At 38.7% G+C, this 17,559-nt stretch overlaps 2 protein-coding genes across 3 annotated transcripts; one reads left to right on the top strand and one right to left on the bottom strand.

Annotated features, from left to right (window-relative positions):
* The first annotated feature begins 274 nt into the window (after positions 1 to 274).
* LOC125237742 (S-adenosylmethionine mitochondrial carrier protein homolog) lies at positions 275 to 17,274 on the top strand. 2 transcript variants are annotated; one of them, XM_048144911.1, is made up of 7 exons: positions 275 to 388; positions 713 to 833; positions 8,480 to 8,625; positions 11,992 to 12,090; positions 12,288 to 12,443; positions 13,700 to 13,821; positions 16,141 to 17,274. In XM_048144911.1, exons 1-7 carry the CDS (start codon positions 332 to 334, stop codon positions 16,292 to 16,294), a joined length of 855 nt encoding a protein of 284 aa, XP_048000868.1. In that variant the 5' UTR covers positions 275 to 331; the 3' UTR covers positions 16,295 to 17,274. The 2 variants fall into 2 exon arrangements, with proteins under 2 accessions (XP_048000868.1, XP_048000869.1); XM_048144912.1 differs by having other exon boundaries at positions 302 to 388; positions 695 to 833.
* LOC125237740 (transcription termination factor 5, mitochondrial-like) lies at positions 10,234 to 11,783 on the bottom strand. The gene has a single exon (XM_048144910.1). It carries the CDS (start codon positions 11,767 to 11,769, stop codon positions 10,237 to 10,239), a length of 1,533 nt encoding a protein of 510 aa, XP_048000867.1. The 5' UTR covers positions 11,770 to 11,783; the 3' UTR covers positions 10,234 to 10,236.
* Positions 17,275 to 17,559: the final 285 nt, after the last annotated feature.

Below are 17,559 nucleotides of genomic sequence, written 5' to 3'. Positions count from 1 at the left end.
CGTCTATAAACTAACCTTATCGATTAAGTGGTACCTTTTACTGAAAACAAACACAAATGGCTGTATTACTTTCTTTGCAATCTCTGTATGAAAAGATATTGTTTTTTTTTATCATGAGTTATGTATTTCTTGGTAGACTATACATTTTGATTTTTGTCATTTTCGTGTACCCAAACTTGAACTGGCGTACTATTTTTAAGAAGTGTGCGTAACGGAACGTCAAACCCATCTGGCAACACTGGTTTTCAATCAAACGTCAAAAGAGTTTCGTCAAGTGAGGTTAGGATTTCAGTCGTATTTACTTCTTTGGTGTAAAACAAAATCTTTATAAATGGGATCGCTAGATAAACCTGAATTTGTAGAATCGGCATATTTAGCGCCTTTAATTGTAAGTATTTGTATAAATGTAGTTTTTGTTTCAAATTAGATTTTTGCAACTATATTCTAGTTTCATCATCCCTGTTCATTAACTCTTTTTTCATTTAAAATTATATGTCTATGCTATAAAAAACACCGAGAAACTATATGTTAATCAATTGTTCTTTTATTAAAGATTATCTTGTATATTTTTAAAGACACACCACGGGTCGGATTCGACCCGTGGTGTGACTTTAAAAATGTGTACAAAACGCGAGAACTTAAAGTATTATCTTGTAAATGTAACACATGAAGATGATGAAATAATGCAGGATAGTTTCAATATTTTGTCTAGGCTGGCGCCATGGCCGGGATCTCAGTAGATGTGGCCCTGTATCCTCTGGACACGCTAAAAACTCGCCTGCAGAGTGAACAGGGCTTCCACAAAGCTGGAGGCTTCAGGGGAGTGTATAAAGGTATTTTTTTCAAATATTTTACATATATTTTCTTAATAATAAACATAAATAATAATAATAATGGGCTACATGCCCCAGGGGTGGAAGTGAAAATTTGCATAAGACGCGAGTTGGTACAGTGGCTTAACAGCCACTGGGCAGAAAGCGGTGTACACCTCTCGACACCCTTGAGTTCTCACACCGGTGTTGCCCTTGAGCCATCTTGGATGTCGCTTTTTGTGGGGGCCCATCTTGTGGGGACGAGTCACCGTCTGCCGGAAATAAAATTGGATACCGTTTTATTAGGCAGGCGTCCGGTTTTTTATCCATAGCCCAGTATTTAGTCCATCACTTTCATCAAAATAGACCAGTTCATTTTAGATTCCATTAACTCTCAAATAGTCCTTACACCCTGGCGGGTGTTGCCTCTGCGTGTGTCCCATGATACGGGCAAGGGCAACATCCGCTCGGTGTACCCCTTACATTTCATTAAAGTGTCGAAAGGGCCTCTACGCGTTGGCTTCGGCCCCGCGCACGCCTCCCAAAGGTCCGGAACACCATTGTTCCGTGATGGGAAAGACATACAAATAATAATAATATAATATAAGCCTTTTATTCAGACAAATTGTTTTGTACAAATTACTTACATTTCTTTTACAGTTTATAAAATTTTAGTTTTACATTTAATATTCATACTTTGGTTTCAGACAACATCGGTTTGGTCTGTTTGCCGTTTGGCAAAGGCCTCTTCCATCCCTTTCCATTTTTCCCTATCTCTCGCCAATCTGTATAAACATAGAATACCTATTGTACAGTTTGTCTTTTAAAAACCGTTTTTTGTCATTGTTTTTATAAACAGTTCTTGTTTTTAGTTTGTATAAGAAACCATCCTACACCTAGTTATTCATTCACCTATTATTCTAACTATAAAAACAAAATAATCATAAAGTCAAATGAAATTAAGTCCTCCATCAATTTATCTGCATAATTGTATAGTTTATAGCTCAAGGTGACCTCGAATCAAGTTTTTATAATTTATTCACATATTCTTATGTTTATATTGCTTGCAATAGGATAATTATCGTCATAAAATTATTGATAGTTAGCGCAATAAGTTATTCATGAAATAAAACACAGCTTTTGTGGTGAATGAGGAAAAATCACAATGTGCAAAACTATCCATAACATATACAAAAAGTTAATAAACCATTTAAAAAAAGATGAAGGTTGAAACAATTGGCAATAAACTTTAGATCAACACAAGTTTTTCAGTACAGACAACCCTATGAAGTTTCAACCTAACAACAAATGAACCCATGAAATAAAACTATGGAAACGGATTAAATCGCTTGGGATCCAGTAGTACATCTGATAATGGAACAAGCACGACGAGGGCTGTGAGGCATTTGTGTTGTATGGTGTTGGACATTTGCAGTTTGTTTCTTTGTCAATTTTGTGTAGATTAATTGGTTAATTATTTTTTAACAGAGTAATGGTAAATTTTTTGAATATTGTATAACTGGCTTTATTAATAGTGTGTGAACCTGCCTTAGAAATCTATATTATTTGTGGTCATGGTTCGTTAATATTTCTTGTAAGTGGGTAGCTTTTGCACATTTTAATTTTTCCTCAGTCACCCGTTGACCACGAACGCTGTAAAGAGTTCGAAACGTCGGGACTCGGGATGTATTTTAAATTCATTATACGCGATTTAATCCGTTTCCATAGTTTTATTTCATGAGTAACTATCGCGGTAACCGAAGACAATATTAAGAAATGAACCCTCTGCACGAAATGAACTAGTGCGGCCGGAAAGCACAACAACATACAAAATGTACTGATTAGACGTTTTTTAAATTACATTCAGGCGGCGTGGCGCGGACGTCCGTTCCGCGCCTCAGGACATGCGTCTCTTGTGTGCATCCCCACACAAGAGACCGCAAACCATAAATATTTTTTCCCCTCACTAGCTCGGAAACATGTGTTTTGTCCTTTAATACCAGCGGGTAAAAACGCATTTTATCCACTAGTAGGTAAAGTAATTTGACCTTGAATATGTGACGGAAAACGTCACTGGCTGATATCTCTCAATATCTCAGTAAAGGTGGGATCGAGTGTAGTGGGCTTTTAAATGAAATTCAGAATACTCACATGGCTTTTATTGCCTGTATCGCTTTACATGAAGGACCATGTACATGGTCAAAGTAAAAACATAAAATTACATTTTATAGAATAAAAATGTCGTGCTCGGCCGAGTGGTGCAGCGAGAAGAGAGAGAAGAAAAAGAAACGTTCAAAGACATTATAGAGCATCTCGTCATAGACTATGTAATGTATTACTTAAGGGCTACACACACTTTCTGACACTTCCCCTTAGGCCTTATAGTAATAAATGATTCCTGCTATTCAAATTTGAATAAGTCCAATAATACATTATAAAAATGTCATTAAAGAATAATAGACTCTACAATATAGAGACGTTAAAAAATTATAAAGCTCTGCAATATAGAGGCATGTTAAACAATATTTATACAACTCTGCAATATAGAGACGTGTTAAACAACATTTTTGTAACTCTGTAATCTAGAGACATGTTAAATAACATTTATACATATAAGCTTAAGACAATTTTTGTCCTCATCATAACAACATTACGCAGTCAAATATATTAAGTTAGATAATAACTATACTGAGACATTATTTTCAATTATATTCATATCAGAAATGAAGCTACAATGTTTCTGCACACATAATGGCTTGGTCAATACATCAGCTATCATCTTGTCAGTTGAAAGGTACTTTACTAGAATACAATCTTTTTTAATTAAATCTTTCACAAAATGATATCTGATATCAATGTGTTTTGTCCTTTTGTGACAAAATTCTTTACATTCTAATAGTCTTTGAGCACTCTGGTTATCATTATAAACAGTACAATTTATAGATTTCTCTAACAATTCGGTAAGCAAATTTTTAATAAAACAAACATCTTTACAAACATCACCTATAGCTAGAAACTCAGCCTCTGTCGTAGACTGTGCGACACATCTTTGCTTCCTCGCCTCCCAAGAGACGGAGTCAGAACCAAGCTTTATGACAAAACCCGTATATGATTTTCTGTCAATAAGATCATTACCATAGTCGGCATCAGTAAATGCCTGTAAATTCCAATTAACACTTTTTATATAACATAAACAGTAGTTAATTGTACCAGCTAAATATCTAAGTACACGTTTTGCCGCTATCCAGTGTGATTTGTCAAAGTTGTTATTAAACTGGCTCAGCTGACTACAAACAAAGGATATGTCTGGCCTCGTGCACACAGATAAGTACATTAAACTACCAACAAGTTGCCTATATTCATATATCTCATCTTGTGCACAAACACTATCGTTTTTAGGAATACTAAGTTTACAATTTAAAGCCATAGGCGTTGCAACCGGTTTACAGTTTTGCATCTTAAAACGAATTAATATTTTCTTAATATATTCAGTTTGATCTAAACACAAAGTACCTTTTGACTTATTTCTTGTAACTCTAATGCCTAAGCAATTCCTCAATGGACCCAAGTTCTTAACATTAAATTGTTTCTCTAAGATATTCAACAATTGAACTTTAAATGAACTATTTTTAGAGTAAAAGACATAAAAATCGTCTACATAAAGTGCTATGATGACAAAATCATTTTCAGACTTTTTGGTATATATACATGGTTCGCATTTTGACTGATTAAAGCCGTTGTTTACAAGTACATGATTAACTTTTTCGTTCCACATTTTACTGGCCTGTTTTAAACCATATATACTCTTTTGTAGCAAACAAACTTTACTATTATTTCCATTACAAAAACCTTCAGGCTGTTCCATGTATATAACCTCATTCAGATCTCCATTTAGGAATGCTGTGGCTACATCAAGATGATCAATTTCTAAATCCATTTGATTGGCCAAGGAAAACAAAATTCTCATAGATGAATGGCGGATGACAGGAGCATATGTCTCATTAAAATCAATACCCTGTTTTTGAGTAAAGCCTCTGGCGACAAGCCTCGCCTTATATCTATCGAAATTCCCATCGGCATCATGCTTTAATTTATACACCCATTTACACTTGATTACATTTTTGTTAGTGGGTCTATCAACCAAAGTCCATACCTTATTTGAAACCAACGAGTCATACTCACATTGCATTGCATTCATCCAATCATCATGATATGGCGATACAATAGCCTCACGATAAGACTAGGGTTCTTCAAATGAGGTACGTTGGGTTAACATTGAAAAATCGTAATCACCATACCTTTGTGGGGGTCGCCTGACACGGACAGGACGATCGGATGTACCAATTGAGGCTTCACCCTCAAGTACCGCTTCCCCTCCAGATGATGCCCGCTCAGACGATGGACAGCGCTCCACGCGCTCATCGTCAGCAGAACTGTCGCTGAAGTCGGGTACGGAATGCACCGCTTCCCCTCCACAAGATGCTTGCTGAGATGTAGGTCGCTCCACGCGCCCACCGTCGGCGAAGTCATCGGAGTCGGGCTCGGTCAGTGACTGGTACTCCTCGTCACCTCCATCAGATCCATCTGAAATTTCAGGAAAAGCATTGTTAGCTTCAACATTGTTATTTTCAGAAATTTCAATACGATTTTCGTGTGTCTCAATATTTTTATTTAAATCATTATTTATCAAATTGTCAAATGAAAACAAATAATAATTATTATTTAAATTACTAGGTCCATTTTTATAATAAAATTTATCCTCTAAAAATGCCACAGTCCGAGACAATATCACAGTGTCAGGACTAGAAGGTTCGCATAAACGATAACCCTTTGTAGTCTCACTGTATCCAACAAAGATAGCCATTTTGCTCTTTACATCTAATTTTTGTCTCTTTTGACTCGGATTCAGGAAGTATGCTGTGCAGCCAAACACCCGGAGGTGACTAAGGTCAACCTTTGACCCGGTCCAAACCTCTTCAGGGCAACGACCTGCTAAAGCAACTGTGGGGGACCTATTTTTCAAATAAATGGCAGTCATTACTGCCTCACCCCAGAAACGGTTGCACAGACCTGACGCTCTAAGCATACACCTGACTTTGTTCATCAAAACCCGGTTAAGCGCCTCACTTACACCGTTTTGCGGTTGACAATAGGGAACTGACTTTTGATGTATAATTCCCTCCTGTTTCAAATAATTAGAGAATTTATTATTAACATATTCACCACCGAAATCGGACCTTAAAATTCGAATTGACTTCCCGAGTTGCTTTTCTACTTGTGATTTAAAAGTAATGAAATGTGACATTACCTCTGATTTTTCCTTCATGAGAAAACCGAATGATTTTCTGGTGTAGTCATCGGTGAAGCAGACAAGATACCTCTTGCCTCCCCAGCTTGGCTCCTGTACAGGCCCAAGGACGTCGCTGTGGATGAGCTGCAGTGCTTCATCAGCCCGCTTGGCCTGTCCTTTTGGGTAAGGTGCGGCCGACATCTTCCCCTCAAGACAAGCAGTGCAGTTATTGATGGCTTCTTCCTGAAACATAATTCCGCATGCATTTTCCCGCAAACATTTCAAACCTTTAAGATTTAAGTGGGCCATTCTTGAATGCCAAAGTTGTACTGGAAGACTGGGAGGTAGAGTGGCCCTCGGTGACTCCTGGCTAGCTTCCAGGAACAAAGAGTGATCCACAGATGAGGTCTTGTTAGTCACACAGACAGGTACATTCAACTTATACAGACCATTACAACAAGTACCACATGCAACGGGGTTGTCTAAATCAGTGGCTTTGCTCTCATAAATGCTACAACCTTTTTTATTAAACCAAACACTATAGCCAGACTCGACTAATTTCGAAATTGAGATCAAATTACATGAAAGTCTTGGCACATACATCACGTTAGACAATGTCAATGGACTCACCTTATCTTTCAATGAAAATTGCAGCTTTCCTATGGCCTCACAAGATATTTTATTATTGTCTGCAACAATAACATTAGACTGGCAAGGTAATGTATCAGATAAAAGATTCTTATTATTGACCATGCTATTTGTAGCACCAGAGTCTAAGTAAAAATTTTCTTGTGGAGTTCTAGCCATAAAAGCAGCGACCATGTTGGTTCTGTCCATGTTAGGGTTAGACGACTTCCTCTTCTTCGATTTGAGCTTGAAGCATCGGGCCTTTGTATGACCTTGGCGCTTGCAGAAATCACAGGTGACTTGCTTTTTAGTAACAAAAGCAGCTGTAGATTCAATTGAAGATTTCCTTGAGAATTCCTGGAGCAGACGGGACTTTATCACTTCACTTTTCACAGTTTGACCTACTGCCGCAGTTGATAGACTTGAAACGACGGTGTCATATTCAGCTGGTAAGCCACTTAATAAGATTTCAGCGACCTCGGCATCCTCAATAGTTCGCCCTATGTCTTCTAGTTGCTGAACGATAGTTATTATGCTGTCTATGTAGCTCGCCATAGATGAATGTTCACTGAATTGAATTCTGTGAAGTTTTCTAAGTAAAAGTACCCTGCGATACAGGCCTTTATCTTCAAATGCGTCCTTTAGTTTGCTCCAAGCATCTGCAGGCGTCGTGCAATTCCTAACATATTGATACAGGTCCTTGTTCAATGAAAGACATATACGTGCCAGAGCACGATTCTGCCGATCGCCATCCGTTTCACGGCCCTCAACGGCATTCCACAAACCTTCTAAAATAAGTATGTTCTTAGTTGTGAACTTCCAAGAGAAGTAATTGGAGGCGTCGCGAAGCTTCTCGATGGACACGTGGTGGTTGAGGTTAGGTTGCCTCGACTCGGCGGCGGCGGAGTCCATTGTGATGTGATGAGATCCAATAGCCCAAACACGGACACTCGATCCTAACGTTTATATTCCTTTGTGCGATTTAATTGTAGTTTAAATTCAGCTCTGTTCCCATAACCTGTGACGGAAAACGTCACTGGCTGATATCTCTCAATATCTCAGTAAAGGTGGGATCGAGTGTAGTGGGCTTTTAAATGAAATTCAGAATACTCACATGGCTTTTATTGCCTGTATCGCTTTACATGAAGGACCATGTACATGGTCAAAGTAAAAACATAAAATTACATTTTATAGAATAAAAATGTCGTGCTCGGCCGAGTGGTGCAGCGAGAAGAGAGAGAAGAAAAAGAAACGTTCAAAGACTTCAAAGACATTATAGAGCATCTCGTCATAGACTATGTAATGTATTACTTAAGGGCTACACACACTTTCTGACAGAATAAAGTCAAATTAACTGCTTTAAAATTGATAAAAGTAGGTAAATCTAGTAATAAAGATGATTTACCACCTGTGGAACTACTGGAAGCAGTGATAAACGCATTTTTTGCATTGTAGTTGTGTTACACTCGGGTGCAAATGTATTTTACTTCTCGTGTGTTAAAAAACTCGCAAGTTCAGGATTCTATTCTCGAACCACTCGCTTCGCTCGTGGTTCAACTATAGAATCCTTCCACTTGCTCATTTTTCAATTCCACACTCGGCGTTAAAATACTATTTTGCCCCCTTGTATAACAAATAACTATTCTGATTTCTTTTTTTTTTGATCAAAATGGTTTGCACTATTGACTGCACCTCAGCTGCAGCTGGACTCATAACCTTCCACATTTTTTAACTGAACCCTTTATTTCAGGGCTACTAACAGTGGCGACAACTTCCATGCCCACGACAGCACTGTTCTTCATGTCATATGAAGCCACTAAGAAGCTAGGTGAGCCCCTGGTGGCCCCACAGTACGCTCCGCTGGTGCATAGTGCTGCGGCGTGTGTCGCGGAAGTGGTATGTCAGAGTTCTTATAATTATAAGCTAAATAAAAGTAGGGGCAGCAGACCGCAGCCAAATAGCACTAGACCCTACTCATAGTGTTGTGTTGTAGGCTTGTGTCGTTCACGAACTATGAACTGTTAGGAATAAAATCCCATCAATGACCGAAATGAACTGAATCTTTCCGTGGTCTGAGAATCGGTCTTTGCTCATTTAGTTCAGTATAGGATCGGCGAGCGCGAGCGGTTTGGATCGAGAACGAATGTGTGACTGCGCCGACCGAGAGCGAGAGCTACTTAGCAGAGCAACAAAAAAAGTTTTCATATTAAACTTCGGTTACTTACAACCTTTCGGCCCGGAATGTTACTATCTGTGGACTATTCGTATCATTTTGACACTATTCGGTCCCATTCGTTCTGATCTTTCCGACCGCAGTGGTCGCTGGTCTGGCTGAACTAAATGAGCAAAAGACCTAAAAGAGCGAACTAGTTCGTGGGAGCGATTGAACGAGATCGGAGCGCTCCGATCAACGAACGAAACTGCACAAGCCTATTGTGTTGTGTTCCTGCCGGCGAGTAAGGCTGCCAGAGCTCAACGAGGGTGCGGGGTGCTGACGACGGGAGGACTTACGGAACTAATTTGTTCCATCTATTGTCCTTTGAGTCGTCGGCAACCCAAACCCTCCTTTGAACTTGTACACTCCTTTTTGCTGTGTACTTATACTTAACACAGCAAAGGGGAGTGTATAAGTTTCTAATGGGGTGGCAACGCGCATGTGACACTCTGATTTGCAGGCGTCCATAGGTTACGGTGACCGCTTTCCATCAGGCGGACCGTATGCTTGTTTGCCACCGACGTAGTATAAAAAAAAAAAAGGGGCGGCTCACTCCGCGATTCTATCGCCGCGTTACAAGTACATGCCGGCGGCCGCGAGTTCGCCGCCCATTCGCTGGTGACGACTTTCGCGCGGCGGAATAGAATTCAATGTCGGGTACTCGCGTGCGGACCGTTTGTTAAGACGATACTGTAGGGGTCAATTCTCCATACAAACGCTCTCGACTATTTCCTCCCTGGTTTTTGAAGATAGAGCAATGATTTTTTCAACACAGATTGTTATTATTTTTATCTGTGTCGGACCGTTTTGATTTTTTTGATATTCTGCTTTTTAAAGATTCTAGAGCCAATCAAAAATTTCCAAAAACGGCCTTTTTCATTGTGGCGCAAAAAAAGGTACAGGTAAAGGTGATACTCAAGATTGATAACAATTAACCAAAAAAGCTAAACGGTCCGACATAGATTATTTAATTGTTATTCAGATTCTCAAATTTCGTTCCGATTGATTAAGTTTTGAAGGAGGAAAGAGTCGAGAGCGGAACCTCGATTTTAAAGATTTTTTTGAAATATCTTTTGACTGAGTTGTTCTTAATGGACAATTTTTTTTCGATAAAAAAAAAGGGGGGCTCCTTTCTATTTTAGCATTTTCGATACCGTATCCTCTTAATGTAGGTAAGAATTTAGAATGATGGCATTTTGTCAACATTAAAGGAGTGAGTCTTCTCTATTTGTACTATTATATATTCTGTGATAAAAGTATCTGATTATGAGTAACAAAAAACATTTGCATAATTAACTTTTTATTTTTACAGTTTCATCCCACACACCATTCCCTGTAAAATAGTGACTTTTCTCTAACAAATATACAACTAAACTTAGGACTTGTGATTTACTTAATTTTGTTACATCTAAGACTTCCTTATTGTGCAATAATTCTGTAGATTTCTTTTCTTCAAACTTGTTGAGCATAGTTTCAATTTTACTCCACGGATATAGTAATATTGGACAGTTCTCATAAATATCTTGGACATCGAATTTCCTTGCCAACTCTTGACATACAAATTTTACCTGTACAAGAGGCACATTAAACCGATACGGATGTTTCTTCACCATTTTCCATATTTGATTTGGACTGTAAACTTTTCCAAGGGATTCAGTGATACAGAAAACCAAATCTTTGCCTTTGCCGAGTCGATCTCCCGGAGAGTTCTGGAATGATTCGTAATGTGCGGAGCTTCCCGATAACACATTCAGGCTTAGGCATTGTTTCCTATTTTCATACAAGTTTTTAAGCCTATTCATTGCTGTGTTTTTATAATGTATCATTTTGAGGAATCTAGGATGGTTTTCTAATGCTTCAAATTCAGGTATAGATTTAGCTTCTTCTAGTCTTTCTCGTATTGTCACAGGACTGAGCGTGTAAATGTCAAAACATCTTCTCTGAGCCTCCAAACTTATCCCATATTCCTGTAAAATATTCCTAATTTCTACCATAACGTCATATCTCTTCGTAGCTAGTTTCGGATGTAGTCTTAACACTTCTTTGACATCAATACCTCCTATAAAACGGAACTTGTAAATTATTTGCTTCAAATTCTCCGGATCAACATGAATCAGGTACAGATTCGCTCTTATCTTCTTGTCTGGTATCATCACAACTGATCGGAGTAAATTGAGTGTTTCATTTATAATTTGTAATGGCCGATGTTTGATTGTCGGGTATGTTTTTAAACCACGCTGGAATTCATCTTCTGACAAATCTAATACCAATTCTAAATACCGTTGAAGAATTTTCAGTCTTAAGCTATATAGTGTTGTTTCATGGTTGTCTCCAAATGTTAAATTGCTCAAAGATGTGGGCCACTGTGTCATAAAACTTGCCAGACGTTTTTCTACATCTATATTTGGTAGTTCACCGCAACTTTTCAAAGATCTTATTGATTTCTGTTTCATTATTGTTAAATATCTTAATAAATGCTGTGGTGTTATATTTTGAAACCCACACTCTACCAAAACTTTGTGCCGAAATCGCAAAGTTATTGGCATTATACTGAACATCTGCGGGTCATTTATTATGACATCTTTTGTGAATCCTAACTCGTTCACGGTTTCAATGAGGTCTTTTAACGCAGGTTCGTCTAATTTATTGACGTAAGGCTGCTTTAAACTTATAAATTCTGCTATGTTTTGGCTGATATCAAAGTATTTACATAATTTGCGCGTACTCTCGCCATTTAAGACTGAAATACAGCGGCAAAACGTTGTCCATCGAGGAGGCTGTAGTCTGTAAAGTTTTTCGATTAATATTTTAGTTAAAAATCTCATTATTTTTTTATAACTTATCGTAAATAAATACAACTACACAGTACTTTTTAGGTTATATCTGTCAATGTCAGTGTTGTTCGAGGTGCTTATTTAAACGCTAAAGAAAATCAAAGGTGTCGTAAAGTCGCGTCTACACGGTCCAGAATTAAATATAATAGAATGATCGGTGTTTTTGTTTATTTTGCTATATTTTTATTGACTTTATTTTTTTTTTTGTTCTAGTTAGCGTGTGTAATCCGAGTGCCGACCGAGATCGCTAAGCAACGCAAGCAGACATACGTCGGCAGTGAAAAGAAGAGCAGCATCAGAATATTAGTCAAGGTATTTTTTTTTATAATGAATTGTTTGCGCAGACACGTCCACATTTTCAATAAAAAAGGCAAAGGTACAATTTCCAGTAGTGAACGCCAATTTTTTTTTTCATTTCCCTCTTTTACTGCTAAAGCGTCTGTATCGAACTATATAGCTTATTCGTAAAACGACACATGCAAATGTTCATAATCTTATTGTATTGGCAGGCGTACCAAACCGAGGGTCTCCGGCGAGGTGTGTACCGCGGCTTCTTCTCAACGGTCGCCAGGGATCTGCCGTTCAGCTTCCTAGAACTGCCTCTATGGGAGTTCCTGAAGACGCAAGTGCGACACTATAACGACGGGAATATTACCAGTTTTCAGGTAACTTGCTGGGTATATCATGTAGTCTCAGGCGTAATTATCGTACAGTATGGCCACTCCCACTGCCCGCCGAAAGTGCCGCCCACCCGCTCTCGGTTACCTCACAGTTACCGTCTGTCATCGCGACCAGTTGACCTGTCATACCTCACTCATACAAGCATGGTCCGCCTACAGGAGCTTAGACTATGTGCATAGGAACGCGCCTCCTTCATAACTATGTCAAACAAGTCTGTCAGTAAATAAGAACAAAGAAAACTATATGCATCCCTTTCTTTAGGGTTCTAGAGAAAAGGATACCTATAGTTTTCTTTGTTCTTATTTACTGACAGACTTGTTTGACAGAGTATATTTGATCACCAGTGTCCGAGGTGTGCCGGCGTGGCGTGTACCGCGGGTTCTTCTCGACAGGAATATCACCAGTTTTCAGGTAACTTGCTGGGTATATCATCTACTCTTAGGCGTAACACATCTCGGACACTGGCGATCTAAATATATGAAAGAGGCGCGTTCCTACGCAAGTACGCACACAGTCTAAGCTCGTGTAGAACGCGTACCGTGCTTGTATGAGTGAGTGCAGGTCGACTTGTTGCGTTTTTGACAGGCGGTAACTGAGAAATAACCGAGAGATCACTCTTTGTATGACGTTTTACCTATTACTATTCCGCGACCTGTTAACTTCTATACACTTCTCGCTCTTATGGACCCTCCCTTAACGGCAATTCTTATTAAATATATACAAGTACATAACATAAAACTGTAAACTTCAGTCTTAGTCATTGTTAAAAATTGTATCTATATATATTTCTATGTTTTTTCTTCCTTTATTTCATCCGCTATGTTGCTTGCTTTAACAAACTGTCATCCGCTTCCCGTTCTTTTTCACTAATGTTGGTACAGTGTCATATGTGTCATGTAATATGTTTTGTTTTTGTCTGTGTCGTCCATAACATTGTGTTTTATTTTTCATTCTAGGTTCCCGACCTATCCTTCCAAAAATTAAATCAAAATCACCGAACACTCTCGTTAAAAAAAAAGTAAAAAGTCACATTGGCAGAATCCACCTGGCTCAAAATAGCAAGGAGTAAAAGCCATGATAGGAAAAAAAAAAACCGAGAGTGGGTGGGTGGCTCTTTCGGCGGGGAGCGGGAGTGGCCATACTGTACGATAGTACTCTTTAATTACACTGTGCCTGGGTAGTGAGACTAGTGACTTAAGGCTGTCATACATAATTTCTTAATTATTTGGTTTTTTTTCAGAGTGCCTTGTGCGGGTCTATAGCGGGCGGGTTAGCGGCCGCAGCCACCACGCCACTCGACCTGGCCAAGACGCGTATCATGCTTGCAGAGGATTACGCACAAACGCGCAAACTCAGGATCAAGTATGTGCCTAACCTTTTGGGGTTAATACTAGTGCAAAATTACCTCAAAGAAATTAATCTTACAACTAGGGAACAAATCATTTTATTGAATATTTTTTTTGATTTGTTCTTTTTTATGTAGTCACACTACTATATATAAATTATAAATAGATATCATACACGAAAGAAAAATGACAAGGCCCAGTGGTGTCCGAGCCGGGAATCGAACCCGGGTCTTCAGCTTACGCGGCTAATGTCTTTACCACTAGACCACCCGCCCGCCGTGGTACCCGAATTTCTCTAGTGTATGTTATCTCTAAAAAGGCTAGGCGCCTTTTGACCAACTCTAAGGGCGAGCACCAGTGGGCCTTGTCAATTTTTCTTTCGTGTAATTTATAAATTAATCTCAGTTAACACTTTCGCAACCAGGCTAAATTTCGAACAATACCCCAGAAACCGACAGTGCCCGATAGTCGGGCAACGACGTGCAACTCAATGCCGGACGCCGCGAACCCGATAGTCGGGCAAGCGGCGGACGCTCAGGGCTGTGCCAAGTAACTTTCGTATACGTGCATAAAATGAAAGAGTGCGTAGCACAATGTCGAAAATCAAATGTTCTAAGTACGAAATTCCGAAAGACATGACATCGAAAATCAAAATTGCTAATGTACGAAATTCCTAAATTCAACAGTGAAGTTAACTCCTCTTCGCGTAATTGTGGCTGAGAGTTGTGCTCATCAACTACTGCATCCTCGCCGAATATATTTATTAAGTCTCGCTCAATGCCATCAGGACCACGAGCATTCGCCATCGTCGTAATAGAAACAACCAAATTAATTATCAATTCCAATCAGAGGCAAAACCACAAAGTCCAGTAAGAAAGCAGAAGTCACAGTTGTCCAGAAACAAGCCGATAGTCGTCAAAATAAAAATTAACACAACACAACAACGTCCAAAGCACATCACAAACCATTACGGAATGGCTCGAATTGCAAATTTTACACCGTGACCGGTGTGAAAAACCCGAGTCGCAAACTTCAAATAGATAAGGGATGGTAAACAACATCTCCAGGGTTAAGTGTATGATCACAGTAACTACATTCTTTTGTCAAAGAAATTGCGACCTTATGGTATGTGTACTAGCGTACTAATTATCGTAAGTATTCAAAGCTACTTGTTACGTTTTGCTTCCACGCAGTTGCAGTGCAGTGCTATTTTATGACTGACCTATTGTCTTTTTCTGAGAACTGCCGCTTAGAAATTAGAATGTTGTTAGGTTCTTACTTCTTAGTTGAATTTCTTGGTTTATTTTTCTCCGAATTTTGTTTCACTAAAATCATCCTATGAGTACCTACTCTATCACTCTTAAATATTCGTAAACACAAATTAGGTTGTACGATTTACGGAAATTCTAACTCCTATTGATACATACCCGTGTATGCGATTTAACGTAACCAACTAATAAGAATTATTATTTTGTAATCGCATTAGGTAAAGTAAATAAAAATACAAAGTGAATTAATAAATATAATAATCAACTGTACCAACTTTTCGACCACATAAGTACATTATAATCAGAAGACAGTCAGTGGCAGCCCTGAGGTAGCGAAGATGCAAAGCTTGCCCGACTATCGGGTACGTTGGCGTCGCGTGAAGGTTTATAGCTCTTGCTCGACTATCGGGTATGCCGGCATCTGAGTAAAGTTTACGAGTACCCGATTGTCGGGTACGCGGTGTCCAATGTGTTAACAGCTGACCGCGCGCCCCGCGAGGCAGTGCCTCACGCGTAAGACGTCCGTGCTCAAGCGCGCACGTTTGCCTCGCCCGAGCAAATTTGCTCGGCAAAATGGCGGCCCTCGGTCAGCTGTTTAAATAATGAACAACTGTCAAGTGCCACCAAAATGCCACGAGTGAAGCTAGGAACACACTACGCGGACGTCCGTTGTAAATCGACCGCGGACGGGAATCTGGACAATGGAAATACACATAACCGTGCAAACTATCGGTCGACGGACGCGGACGTGGCCTTGAGCGCACGGACGTCCGATCGAAATCTGGCTCTCTGGATGTTTTGTTCCGTGCACACTGATCGGTCGCGTCCGCGGTCGATTTACGACGGACGTCCGCGTAGTATGTTCCTAGCTTTACCCATGTGTAGAACAACTTTGTCAAGTGTAAAAATATGGGTGTACACATGTTACTCAAAAATATGTCCTATAGCATCTTAGTCCGGTGTAATAAGAGCGTAGTACCATATTTATGAGACGATTATTTCGATACGTATTTTTGCACTTGACTGTACCATGGTTTGCAATAAACGATTATCTTATCTTTTTCCAGGCCCATCTTACGTGACATATATTATGAGGCCGGTGTGCGCGGCCTGTTCGCCGGTGTGACTCCTCGCCTCACCGCCTTCATGGCGGGCGGCTTCGTGTTCTTCGGCGTGTACGACTACAGCAAGATGCTGGTTAACAACTACGTGGGCAGGTAACGAAGGGACGGGAACACCTACTATAGCTGAATGATGTAAACTAAGTAGATTAGAATCAAAAATACTAGAGTCAGGCTCGCCAGTGCAATCTATATAACTTATTATATTCTTAATTAGCTCTTGTTGCCTGTATTCTTTCTTCATTCAATACCTAATGTTAATTTCAATTATACTAGTGACATTTCATTAAATCTTTACACCTATTCGTTGCCAAATATACATTTTGTAAATCTAATTAGACGTAATAAAATAGTTGCAATTAATTTTAAATGACTCAGTGATCATAATATCACTGACATCCTGTTTTCACACGTCTACCTAGACTGAATATATTAAGGGACACACTATTGTAATCCAAGATCTTTTGTAACCATATGTTCATTGTGAATAAACGATTTCATTCATTCATTCATTCATAGTGCATTACGATACAAGTGCGAAAAAAAAGGGAGTTCGAAACGAGTGGCGATAAATTAAAACACGACCAAAGGGAGTTTTTATATCGACATGAGCTCCTAGTAAGTATTATTTCTTTGGACATGAGTTATCAATTTCCTTTTCGCACGTTTATCAGTCTCGTCTCGTCTCGTGTCGAACTTTCTTTTTTACGCACTTGTGTAATGTACTATAAAATATTACATGCACAAATAATTATAAATATTATAAGTATAAATAATAAAGATGATATATGGATTATGGACAAAAATACTTAAATCATATGTTAATATAAAAGGCAAATATATTTTACTACAGTAGTTTAGGTAGTCTCTTAATTCACTTACTAACTTAATGTACTATAAGTATGATTGATTATAAAATACATATATACGTATTTCTGTTAAATTGGTACTGTCTAGTCATCATTGTTGAAAAATTATAGAATTTTATTCAGTTATTAACTTATTAATTTTATTGTGATAGACATCATAAAATTCGTTGACGTATTCTTCAAGATTAATTATTTATTAAGGAATTTCTGACAGGAAATTATTGTTATTATAGTTAATAGAATTATAATAGAAAAATGTATATTGTTTTATTTTCTGTTTTATGCTGGAGCGTATTTTCGCTGGGTATCAGTCGTACTGCCCTCAAGGTGGGAAAAATTTTATTTATTAACCATTCCACATTAGTTTCGAAGCATTCGATTTCGAACCGTAATTGTGTCGCTTAACTTCAAAAGTGCCTAAATCCATTCTGCTATAAGGTTGGTTATATAAAAAATATAATATGATCTTAAAGATAATCAACCTATTGGCTACGTG

The sequence above is a fragment of the Leguminivora glycinivorella genome, chromosome 22 (assembly GCF_023078275.1).
Source record: "Leguminivora glycinivorella isolate SPB_JAAS2020 chromosome 22, LegGlyc_1.1, whole genome shotgun sequence".
Lineage (NCBI taxonomy): Eukaryota > Metazoa > Arthropoda > Insecta > Lepidoptera > Tortricidae > Leguminivora > Leguminivora glycinivorella.
This window is presented reverse-complemented; position numbering and strand designations above follow the sequence as displayed.

Bases quoted from the DNA above. Each gene is read 5' to 3' on its own strand.
- LOC125237742 (XM_048144911.1), top strand. From the start codon at position 332: ATGGGATCGCTAGATAAACCTGAATTTGTAGAATCGGCATATTTAGCG. The intron at 389-712 runs GTAAGTATTTGT...TATTTTGTCTAG, and splicing joins CATATTTAGCGCCTTTAATT to GCTGGCGCCATGGCCGGGAT. The intron at 834-8,479 runs GTATTTTTTTCA...CCTTTATTTCAG, and splicing joins CTTCAGGGGAGTGTATAAAG to GGCTACTAACAGTGGCGACA.
- LOC125237740 (XM_048144910.1), bottom strand. From the start codon at position 11,769: ATGAGATTTTTAACTAAAATATTAATCGAAAAACTTTACAGACTACAG.